The sequence below is a fragment of the Amblyomma mixtum genome, chromosome 1 (assembly GCF_055824585.1).
Source record: "Amblyomma mixtum isolate Tamu chromosome 1, ASM5582458v1, whole genome shotgun sequence".
Taxonomy (NCBI): domain Eukaryota; kingdom Metazoa; phylum Arthropoda; class Arachnida; order Ixodida; family Ixodidae; genus Amblyomma; species Amblyomma mixtum.
In genome coordinates, this window is record NC_143012.1 from 236,292,937 (window position 1) to 236,305,103 (window position 12,167).

General features: G+C 45.0%; 2 protein-coding genes across 3 annotated transcripts in view; one reads left to right on the forward strand and one right to left on the reverse strand.

Moving 5' to 3' along the window:
- The window catches only part of LOC149371274 (nucleolar transcription factor 1-A-like), a 34,955-nt gene extending 31,122 nt beyond the window's left edge, over positions 1 to 3,833 (forward strand). For both annotated transcript variants that reach the window (XM_089564916.1, XM_089564921.1), the window contains exon 15: positions 1 to 3,833. In XM_089564916.1, the coding sequence (XP_089421042.1) occupies positions 1 to 129 (129 nt within the window). In that variant the 3' untranslated portion in view covers positions 130 to 3,833.
- A 994-nt stretch (positions 3,834 to 4,827) lies between these two features.
- Positions 4,828 to 11,698, reverse strand: Tcs4 (Threonyl-carbamoyl synthesis 4). The gene is made up of 6 exons (XM_089564927.1): positions 11,275 to 11,698; positions 10,435 to 10,534; positions 7,289 to 7,446; positions 6,583 to 6,712; positions 5,705 to 5,909; positions 4,828 to 5,309 (listed from the first exon to the last, which is right to left on the reverse strand). The coding sequence occupies exons 1-6, from the start codon at positions 11,499 to 11,501 to the stop codon at positions 4,834 to 4,836; spliced, it is 1,296 nt and encodes a 431-aa protein (XP_089421053.1). The 5' UTR covers positions 11,502 to 11,698; the 3' UTR covers positions 4,828 to 4,833.
- Positions 11,699 to 12,167: the final 469 nt, after the last annotated feature.

Consider the following 12,167-nt stretch of genomic DNA (forward strand, 5'->3'; position numbering starts at 1 on the left):
GTTGAACCCAACGAGAACCACGAAGAGGAAGACGACGACGACAGTAGCGAAAGCGACAGTGACAGCAGCTCGGACAGCAGCGACGACGATGACGACGACTCCGAATCGGGCTCAGACAGCAAGGACTGAACTGTGTAGCCTTGCCCACGCTGTCTGTCACTGCCATTTCCCGGCATAGAAAAAGATGGCCGAGTGCTGTGCTGAAGGACACAGAGCGGCGCAGTGCCCGGCGATGCGCTTGCAATTTGTCAAGCTCCTCTTCAGTGCTGCTGCTCATGAACTTGGGTCTTTAGCCGTGCGTATGTGGACGGTGTTGCGACGTCTCTTCATGCTCCAGAAGTGCCTGTGAGACTAACTGCAGTGGCTGTGCGATGTCACAGAGAACGCCCTTACTACAGTGGTGTATCGGCTCGGATGTTTCGATTTGTCTGCCGTCTGTTTCGACAGGCAAAAAAGGGGGGGAGCAGACTGCGGGAAGTGCCGATGTTGTGCAGGCTTTGTAGAGGCTTGCTTTGCATATCTTGTCCCGCTGAACAGTCTGCCACCCATTGTGAACAATTGCTAACTGGTGCTTGTGTGTGTGTGCCTTCACCAGTGCGCAGTGCGTGGCTCATAACAACGCAGCCACTTAAGGGCAATGTAAATCGGCCGGCGATGTTAGCATTCGGTGACGCATGTGCACGCACGTTCTCGGAGCGAAATTTGTGCGAGGAACGTTACTGCATGCACGGGTGATTTGCCTTGTTTATGTTTTGCAAGGCCAACTGGACACCTTAGTTGGTGTCACGCGGGTCATCTTCGACGTAATTCTGTTTTAATCCTCTGTGCTGTTTTGGCACTTCTTAGACTAAAATTCATTTTCGTATTTCCACTCCCAAGTTGCTGCTTTCTCTCATTTGAGTTCCTGAGGTGTTGCAGCTGTAGCAACTTGCCCCGTATTGAATAGGCTGCACGAAGTTGACTCTTTCATTTTGCTGCGTGCATCTGTACAGCTCTGGTTTTTTTAAACACTGAAACGAAAGGTTGTGTCTCTCTGCTTATTGTACAACTCCCTGCTGTCTCCGTGAGAAAATGCTGCATTGAGCCTCCATTACTGACATGCTTCTTATAACCTCATCAGGGTGCTTAAAAAAAGCTGCTGCCTTTGCATGTCGTTGCTGTCCATGCAGCCCCATGTGTCTGGCTCGTCGTTTACTTTGTGAATGGAGGTGCGTTCCCTCTGCATACCACAACTTCACCATCATTCACCATTATAAATCACACCCATCTTTATACTTCGCACATCGAGTTTTCCTCCTTTATTTCCATGTCCTCTCTGACATTGGTTCTTTTGCGTCTTGCCAACTCCAACAGTGGTAAGAGCTCTGTGCATCATCAGTAATTTGCCCATCCATTTGTATTCAGGCCAATTTGTGTAAGCATCATCACTTGCACCTCGGCTTGCTTGAAACATAGTGCAGCAAATTCTGTGGCCTGGCATGTCAGTTCCACATGTCAGCCAAGCAGTGCTCGGTGCACAAGGCATTCTTGCCTAGGGGGGGGGCAGGAGAAGAGCTCTTTGGATGAAGCCGAGTGCATACAGCTGTATCTTTTGAGTTCAACAATGCGAGACCTGTCAACAAGCACAGTCATGTCACTGTCAACAAGCACAGTCATGTCAGTCATGACTGTGCTATATGTGATTCAGCCCTCCATTCAGTAGAAGGAACAGTGCATTCAGGATTTCATACTGCAAGACACCAATGGACAAACGAGTGAAATGGAACATGGCATGATGACAGTTGCTCAGAAATTCAGCTGCTGCCTTGAAAACAAATGCAGTATGTAAGCAAGGCAACCAGTGCTGGTGAAATAGTAAGGAATGCATGTATATGCTGTTGTGCTTGCTCGCCAGCACTGGACGCTTGAAAATCGCTTGAATTATCGGCCTCCATCATTAGTATGCTTCGGACAAGGTTGACGTTCACTGTACAACATCGGTTTCTTAAAATGCAGACTGTTCACTCAGAGGCCGCAGCTACTACTACCGACTTCACAGCTGTGCCATTAGCAAAGCAGTGTAAGGCAAGCAAGGGCCTTGCATCTCAAGAGCTTATTCTGCCTTGCACTGGCAGTCACGTTTTTTCCTTTCGTCCTTTTTCTGAGGCATTGGCATTGTGCGATGTTGTGCCGAGTCTTAACAACTATTTGTAATTTCTTTGGTCACTTTCAGGCAGCTAGCGAGAGGCTGCTGCAGGTTTGATCTGTGCTGAAGATGTGGTGCCATGATACTTATGAAACATTTCTGAACATCTTCATCTTTATTTAATGAGAGAATCTGTGATTCGGCAGCAGTGTTTGCAAGTACTGTAAGTAGCGGACAGCATTGAGTGGTTTTAGTTGTGATGTAACAGGATGAATGTCATAGGAAAGTTGACATTTTTTATTTTGCTCATCATACCTGCGAATGACTTTTTTGTGTATGTGTGTGTGCACAAGAGTCTGCAGTGACAGATTTTGCTCTCGAGCCCTTATTTTGTTTTTATGCATTAGAATGCTTTGAGTACAAAAAAAAAGGCTTATATTCTAATTCAAGATTACTTGCATTGAGAGCAGCAAGATTATATAAATATTGTTAATAAATTTCAGCACATTTGTACCTAGAGCTTCAGCACCAATATGAGAAGTGGCATGAAAGATCCCTTTTTTATTGATGGGATGCATGAAGCAGAAGCTGCTTGGGTGCCTACAGCAGAAAATCGACGCTGACAAGCTTTCTCCCCGATATGTACTGGAGCAGGCGAGAAAGTTTACAACCCTAAGCAAAACGGTGATAAGTTTTTCACCTTTTGTAGGCTTGCACACATCCTGGCCCAAACTCGGACTTCCGAAGGCGGCACAGATGTCGAGGCAACAGCAAATGTGGCTTCCAAAGATGCAACACACTTTTGCAACTGCTTTTCGCCGCGAGCAAACACAGCACCAAGCCAAAAGCCAAAGTTTTGTAATGGGCAGTCAGGGTTTAATGCCTTTTCATCACAACAGCCCGCCTATCAATTACTGCTGTGTACAAGTTGTGGAATACAGAAGCAAAGATCTGAGGGTTTGTTGCCCTCTGCATGTGTTCCCATTCTCTTTTCAAAGTGCTAGGTAAATGGCCTCGTTATATGTTGTAATCGAAGACACCCCACTCAGTGCCCCAAGTTGTGCGCACTCAAGGGGGCAGGGTGTGGGAATTGAAAAGGCTATGGCCTGGCCACCCATGTAGGAGAGGGTTAAGAGACTTCTTTCTTCGTTCGAAGCCCTTGTCAAAAGAATGTCGGCAAGCTGCACAATTAGCCTGCATGCTGTGGCCCTTCGCCACATGGGCAAGCTGCCGTACCTCCAAATCAGTGCACAGGAAAGCAGTTTTCTTTTACCGTAGGCTTGTACAAGCATCCTCGTATGAACCAGGCCACTCAGCGCAAGAGACGAGTTGCGTGCCTTCCCTTAAGCCCCAGAGAGAGAGAGAGAGGTGCGATATGATGTGCCATGTTATCTGTCGTAAGTGTGTGTGTGTGCGTGACGTGACTGTATAATTGTGCGCGTGCTGCCCGATTCCTTGAGGGGCTTGTGCACAAAGCCTCTCAAACTCTCTCCCCAGCCCTCGGCGTCCTGTGGTTTTTTTTTAATAATTTTTTTTTTTGCTCCAAGAGCTTGTACAATAGTGCAGCTCATGCGTTGTGTAGGCACCCGTAACACAAACTGCCACCATCATTACTCCATCATCACCAACTAGTCTGTTTTTTGCCTTAACTGGGACGCAGAAGGGTGTTTTTTTTTTTTTTTCTTAAATAAAAGTGTTGCAAAACTGCTTTGTGGCTCTGTTTTTCCTTTTTGCAGCAGCAGCAGCAGATTTTGTAACCGTGCAAGTGTAATGGTTTGTCAGTAACGGAACATTACTGCAGTATGAAATGTCATTTACCACAGGAACCACTTAGTGACGGATAACATGCCTGAGTGCAACTCCTTGCAAACCAGGATGAACACCAAGTTCAATGGCTGTAACCATAGAAAAATATTGTGATTGGGCATTAATCACTATAATGCTCACCTCAGGAGTAAAGTGGTGCAAATATGAAACTAGAAACTAGCCAGCTCTCAAAAGAAGCTTCGCAATTCGCCTCCAGTCTGTGTGCACCTAGTCTGTGTTCGCAAGTTTTAGCTGGACATAAGATTTACCGAAGACTGTGTTCTCAAAACAGCTGATGCCCCCATTCCATACACGGGCCTTGTATAAGCACACTCCAAGTGACCAGCTGGTTGTTGAAGCAACTTCCACATAAGCAAGAGCAGAAAATGACTGACTAGTCTACATGCGTGGAAGATATTCAGTAGCATGGCTACCAGTATCCCATTTCCATTTTCGTAGTTGTGCTCGTCGCATATCGGGCCCTGCCATTCAAACAGTCCAAAGATTAGAGCTACTGTACTACCCATCCATAGATAGCTCATAGAGAATCTAAAAAATAGGTTGTTGCCTGACACTGTGCTGCATATCAAATGCTGTACGATGATGATGGTAATTTGATTTTAATGGCAGCTTGGCCCCATAGCACAGCATCTATTCTGTTTGTTCTGCATGAAATGGGACCAAAAGCCCAACTTCCCAAGCACTTTACTACAGAGAAGTTAAGTGGCTGGCCAGGGGAAAGCTTGTACCAAGGGGGGAAAGCCACCAGGTACCCAGTAGAATCACAACTGGATTCACCCTGAAAAGCTGGTCGTGGCAGATCTGGGGAGTTTGCCGCACGCATGCATAAACTTTAAGAAAAAGAAAAAATAAATAAAAGAGGGGAACAACTTGCAAAGCTTTCAGCCAATCTTAAGTTTAATCTTCCTGAGTTTGATGGACGCTTTTGCAACTGACTGAGAGATGTCTGTTCCCAGTGCGCACCTGGACTCAACTCTGAGTGCATCAAGGTCTTCTACAGCTGGCACTGCGGAAGCCCTGTAGCGTTCGAGTCCATTCCACGCAATCATGAGCCCATTGTCCGAGCAGAGCTTGGCCGGGGTTGCCACAAATCTGGCACCCAGGTGGTGGCAGAGCTGTGCAAGGGCATCTCGCAGCACACTGTTGCACGCCACGCCACCTGCAACCACCAGAGTCGGGGATGCCTCTTCCCCGTTCGTTGCTTTGGCTTCTTCGGAAGGAAGTGGTGGCAGCAGGCCCTCACGTGTACAGAACTCTAGTGCCCTCTGGGAGCGCCGTACTAAGTGCTGCACCATGGCTCGCTGCGCTGACGCGCACACGTCGTGCAGTTCGGGAACCAGGCCATCTGCCTCGATGCCTGCCATTTGCGGAGAGGACAAAAAGAAAGAAGAACGCGTAATGTGCCGCTTGTGCCAGTTGTTTTCTCGCATCTTTTGAAGAAGCTTCTTACTTATCTCTGAAACGTTTCTTAAGTGCTAGCAGTCCTGAGAATTTCCCACAAATAATCCTCACCGTTTTCGCAGTGCAGCCACTACAGCTCTGAAGTTATGAATGCTAGTTGTAGAAGTTGCTTTCGGATGTCTAGCATGAGTTTGGCATCAACCTAGTGGCAGCTCTTAAAAACTCCCACAGTATCTTTGCACATACAGTCTCAAGTGAGTTCCAAAAAGGGTTCTGCACAAGTTGTTGACGAACTTCGCACAATCTCTGCATGAAATGCCATACAGGAGGACACACGAGTCGCCAACTCACCGTGCTGCTTTTCAAGACGCAGGATTTCTCTGTAAACAGCATTCTTGAAGCCCGAGAACGAGAAATCACAGGTGCGGTAATCTGTCATAGGCTCTGGGAATGGAAACGCAAGGGGGTTGGCCCCTCGTGCCAGCAATTCTATCGCTGCACCCCCGCTGAGAAGGCGACACTCGGGAAGGTTGTGCACCTTCAGTCGACGTGCAACCTGCAGTGTGCACAATAAGGTAGAACATGTATGGCATACATGTTGCAATCAATGATAATCTTTCAATCAAAGGGGTAACTGCTCATTAGAACCCACCTGAGAGCAGGAATGTGACTGAACAAAGGAAAGCCAGAAATCTTTCACAGAAACTCACAGACGATGGAAAATTCGTACTGGTCTGCCGCTGGAAGCCTGGGCTGCTGCCAGTCCAAAGCAGTTTCTGAGAAGGCTCTATGGCCTTCTTTAGTAGCCAGCCCGTTATACTTAGTGGCACGGGCAAGGACACTTTTTTTTAATTCTTTTCTTTGTCCCACCACATTAATAGCAGCCGAATGGCTGCGCTCAGTCAGATACGCTAAGGTGGAGTCAGTTGGATACGTTAAAGAGCATATCCAACCGACTCCACCTTGGGGTTTCTCTTAAACACTCTGGACTAATAATATTCTTTATTCAAAATCATAATATATAAAACTGGCACAGATATACCAAAGCCACAAGTGAATTTGTAATGTGTGACCTGACAGTAGCGATAATAATACAAGTACACAACATAAACAACACAGAGCTTCCTGATGCTATGTTATTCAGCAGCATTAAAATGTTAGTGATGTGAGTATTGTACTAACAAGTTTCTTGCAACATGCATGATACATGCAACATGCATCATACATACCTTGTCCATGGCCTCCCCTGGAGCATCATCAATAGTTTGTCCTAACAGTAAGAAATCGTCAATGGCACGCACAACAGCCAGCTGGCAATGGCCGCCAGACACCAGCAGCACCAGGTAGGGAAAGTCCACCCTGAAATATGCACTCAGCATTGTAACGACGACTCTGAGAAGTGTCTAAAATTGATGCACAAAAGTGGTTCCCTTAGGAATGCACTGTCACCCGAGGCAGACATCAGAAATAAGATTAGACATGCTAACTAAAACCTACTATACTGAACTTCCTGGCTATCGCATTTAGACAGCTCATAGCAACTAAAGAATTCAAAGCCAGCCATGAGTACACCCTTTGTCAGAAGTAAAAAGTTCAAGAGGCTTTCTTCTGGACCATGCAGTGTGGTTGGTTATATATCACAGGAGCTGCGAATCTTTCGAAGGTCAGGGGAGCTCTTGTCCTCCAAAAGTTAGGACTCTGACGGATGCCACAAGGGCCTACTACAAAGCTTAAAAGCAAGCTCCTTGGGCTCCTTACTTCTGACAAAGGCTGTGCATGCTATATCAATTCTTACATTTGAAAAATGCAATTGCTCTCAGAGCTACAGCGGAGAAAAGTGCACCTCTCTGGTCACATGAAATGGACACTTGATATCTACAAAAAGCCCTGTTGCTGGCACAGGCAGGGTTTGCTTGCTGACTGCAGGGCACTTGCCTGTGCTGGAGTCGAACAGCAGTTGCATGGGCCTCCATGTGGTGCACGGGAATAATTGGCTTGCAGTACTTGCGTGCCAGCTCAATGGCATGGTCTAAACCCACACGCAGTGACAGTGACATGCCAGGACGAGTTGTTACTGCAATGGCCGTCATCTCCTGCAAGGTCCAGGCATAGGCAAGACTTGCATGGCCTCGGCATATGCACTTTGGGAAGCAAGCGCCAAGCTAATGAGTGGAAACTTTTGCCCGATACCAAGCTCGTAGTTGGATGCCTTGCTTGTAACATAAGACACTACAAGAATTCAAAGTCTACTTGCTCCTTGAGTTACAGGTTGTGTACTGCAAAAGTGATCCAGCACCAAATAGCCTAATTAAATGCTAAGTTATTTTGGCAAGCTGACTCAGGTCAAATGCAGTAAAGCTTGCAGCCGCTCTCAAAAATTGCCTTGGCTTTTACAAAAAGCTCCTGTTCTTTAGTGCATACAACGTAAGCAGGAAATCAGACACGATCCTGCAGCCGAAAATTGTGCATGTGCTTTTCAATAAAATTAAGCTGTAAGTCAGCACCACTATCGTTTATGACCTCTCTATTTATTCCATATTGTCCCGATTTGCGGTGAACGTTCTAAAGAAATGTGTTTTTCTTCCAGCACATACCATTCTACTCTGTACTCAACCAAAGCTGCTGCCTAAGTGGGCTAAAACTGCGCCGCTGTTCGCGGCACTACAACGACAGCAACTAAGCAGAGAGTGAGCTTTGCCCTGTGAAGCACAACAGCAAAACAGCAGCATGTAACAGCTCTGCTTTTTCCATCAACTGGCCCAAGCACCTTGTGACAAAGGTTTATCTTAAAGTGTGTTGTAAACATCTTTCACGAATACAAGCTGTTTATTTGCAATGTAAACAAATATTCACAATGGCATCCATCCTACCTTTGTTTCCTTCTTCCACTATGCAGGCCCATTCATTATTCACATTGCAAGACTATGTTTGATACCATACAGGTGCTCACAGAGGTTTATAAGACATAAAGGACACAAAAGGAATCAATTACACCACAGCCTAGGCATGCAGTGAAATTGAGAGAGGCAATGTACAGGTCACATTTAACCTGTGAGAAAAGGCAGCTTTTTGTGGCTTTTGGTATCTCAAAAGCTCTTCTGACTTATAATTGTGCCTACTTATGATGGTGCTTATAAAAAGGGGTAACAGAAAAGAGGAAGATGTTTTTTTGTGTTTAGTTACCAGAATACTTAGCACTGAAATTTGAAAAGGCCCACCCTGACATATGCTCGCAGTGTACAATAAAAAAGCAGCAGCTCACCTGTAGAATCTAATCACAGCTACAGTCAACTGGGTTCATAACAGAGGCAAGAACAGGCAGTAGTAAGTAATGAATAGCCAGTTTTACAGTTGCGGTTTTAAATATATACAGAGAAATCAGGCATGCTACAAACTTTTCATAGAATATGAGCAACAGGAGAGATCTGAATTAGACACCCATTTTTTTTTTTTTTTTGCCAAGACAGACTTTCTAACTGAAAATTTTATTTAACCAAAGAAATCAGCCATCCCATAATTTTGCAATAGTTGAGGCTATTCCTGAACACCCCAGCTACAAGCTAGCTTGATACAACAAGAAAAATGTGTTGCAACACATTCTGAGCGAATCCCCATGTGAAGCGCACATTTACTTGCAAAAATGATGTCTACTAGCATTTCCATATTCGAGAGCTTACATGTAAGTGAGGTAGTGAAGCAATGAGTGTACTAACTTTAATATTAACATAAGGGCAGTATCTAAACCATTTATAAAGCTTTCTTTATCAAGCTCAGAAACAGAAACTGACTACGTTGTAACTTGCTCATCTCACCTTCTTGATCTTGACAGACTGCAGTATGTACTTCAATGAAAAAAATTACTGGGGCACTTAAGAAACTTGAGTGTGAGTAATGCGAGAGCATTGTAATTTAATTCTACCCAATTCTATTCTAATTCTATTACAATTCTATTCTAATTCTATTATATTCCTTTGTAGCTGGTGCAGTTGTAAATACTAGTACCGACTATCACTGGTTAACATTTTGCATTTTCCCGCCTTTGATGACGTCACACTGTTTCGACCAATTGCAAGTTTTGTAACGGTGTCACTTTTCAGGCGACACTGGGTTTTTGTGTCAATGAACCATCTGATGCATTCGCACTAAAAAATAAGTTTGGTATGCTGATTTTACCATAGACTCATTTGCAAGCATGAAAAGTTCTCTGGCTTCATCTCATGGGTTTCCATAAGTGAATTTACCAAAAATCAAAGACAACTTAATTTATGGTAATGTTGAGTAACTTGTCTCCTCGCCAGACGGTCAAAGTTTTACCAATGAATATTACAAGTGCTCTTTCATAACAGGTGCCACAAAAACTTTGCTCGCTATTTGAATCAAAGAGCAGCACAGATGCAAAAGCTTTGATGGGGTGACAGCGAAATCAGATATAATTAGGCTGCATCACACTGACTAACAAACCTATTAATTGCAAAAGTACTTGATGCAAGCATTGACTTTCATAGACCAGCTCTGTACAAATTTACACATTTTACATTCAAAGTCCGAGGAGCCCAGAGGTGGGAATGTTCCTATAGGGGGCATACTTGAAAAATACAGATCAAAGACTCAAGCGATAAGCAGGTCAGCCAACATTAACAAAGTTTAACAGAAGTGTGATGTCATGTGCAGCCTTGAGCAAAAGCGCCTAGGTTAAAGGGTGAGGTGAAAACAATCAGCCTAATTGTAGAGTCGTATGCCTTGTAAAGAGGTGACTTCCCGGGAAGACAAAATAAAATGAACAAGGATTGAGGGGAAGCCTCAGACCGCTAATCAACGTTTCAATAAGATTACTTCCTGAAAAGGTTAGTTCCAAACTCCATCTTCTGAAAACATGAAAATTGCTGTCTATATCCTCTGGAACAATGGAACTTTTGTGGCAGAGGTTGACTATGTAAGATGTATGTGTTAGACAACTTCTGTCTTGTGAGTGGCATTCAAAACAGTAACCGGTCTTTTGAATGCACAGAAAGGCACACAGGTTCCTTAAATGACTGAAAATCTAAAGCACTGTTTCGAGTAATAGCTTTAATTATTGTTACCTCTATTGGGACAGCGCATTGCCGGAGAGCATCCTCTGTGACTCTAGCGATGTTTTCCTGGTGCATGTCCCGTGCAATGGGAGGAATGATGCCACCGTACCTACAAAGACGTTCATTAAAATTAACATCTGTTTTGCCCATTGTTCAAACATCCCACATGAAAATGCAGGCTCAAAGTTCAGCTGGAAAAGCACTGGAAGCATTTTGCAGCTGAAATGGCTGCAAAATGGCATTTCTATTTCCACTTTTAGCTGAAGTGGAAGGCACATACATACCAGCTGGAGTTAGCTGGAAGTGAAAATTTGCCAGGTGGAAGTAAAGAAACATTCTTCTAGCTGGACGCGACTACCTCGGTTCCATATTAATCCAGCTAGAAATGGAAACATTTTGGAACAGTTCATATATCAGAAAGCCGAAATTTATATACATTAACTTGCCAAGTTTACACACACGAGTACATACTCCTCTTGGGATAACGGTGCAAGAGTGTTCGTTCACGGTTATTCTAAAAATTATCCATAACAAAAACCAAGACACGCAGTATTTCAAATTTAAAATGCTTTTTTATTTCAACATCACGTGCTTATGGCCACACAAGCCACTTGACGGGGTCCACGGTCCCAAACGTTTACTTGCTTCCACCACAATTATACATGCACTTGTAAAAGCCACGTTTAAAATGTACCGAGTACTACACAAGTACGCATCAAGGAAAGGAGCCACTGATCTAAATTCGTAAGGCGCGTTTGCTCCATGGTTTTCAGGAAATAGTGGATTACTAGGCATATGCGGCAGCGCCAGTTTTCTATTCACGCGCTGAGAACGGACTACGGGACTTACTCGATGTGTTTCGCCAGCTGAGAATGGGCAGCTTCGCCGAGGATGTTTCCATCGTCGTCGACGATGCCGACACCCGTGTCGTCGCAGCTCGTTTCAATGCCAAGGATTACCGATCTTGCTTTTGAACAGTACTCGTGACAATGTTCTAAGTGCTTTGCGTGTAGCAACATTCGCGCCGAGGCTTCACGGCCACTGAGCAGCAAACGCTGCAGCTTTCGGCCTAGCATCGTGCACGTGAGATCGACGGTGAAGCACGTACAGATTCGTTACCGTCCACACACACGGCAAGCGATCGAGCAAACGTCTCAGCAACGTTCATACGACTGCTTCACAAATGCAAATGCTATAAAAGAGCCAAGCAACGCTGTGAATCCGCATTATGAGAACAACGCGTCACACCCGCTGCACGGAACGCACATTGCGGTCTTGCGGTCGCCATAGAGCGTCCGTAGCAACGGAAACGGTCGCTAGGCAGGCAGGTTAAGATATGCGGTCCGGCTTTGGCCAAAATTAAATCATACAAGGCTGCGAATAATTTTTGAAGAGTTATAAAACCACTAGTTTTAAAACATAAAATTATACTTGTTTTTAAAGCGCCAAAAATTGAGTTGCAAAATTACAACAGCCGCGGTCTTTTCGAAAGGGTACCGGAGGTTGCAGCTGTTGTACGCTAAGTGGGTTCGGCGTAACTACACTGCACTGGAATATTGTAGCGTAACCGTTGGGATAGGACAGGAAGAAAATGGACATAGCCACTAGGCATGCGAAGACTGCACGAAGTGGTGACTCCAAGCCAGAAGTTAGCACCTGAGGTTTGCGTACCCGCATGCGTCCCCACCGCGTCCACACACAGATGCTGGGTAAATCAAGGACAACCATACCTCTCTCACTAC

Excerpts from the sequence above, each read along its gene's own strand:
- Tcs4 (XM_089564927.1), bottom strand. The coding sequence starts at position 11,501 with ATGCTAGGCCGAAAGCTGCAGCGTTTGCTGCTCAGTGGCCGTGAAGCC. Across the intron at positions 6,713-7,288 it reads GCTGTTCGACTCCAGCACAG|GGTGGACTTTCCCTACCTGG; the intron begins GCAAGTGCCCTG and ends TGCATATTTCAG. Across the intron at positions 5,310-5,704 it reads GCGTCTTGAAAAGCAGCACG|GCATCGAGGCAGATGGCCTG; the intron begins GTGAGTTGGCGA and ends CGCAAATGGCAG.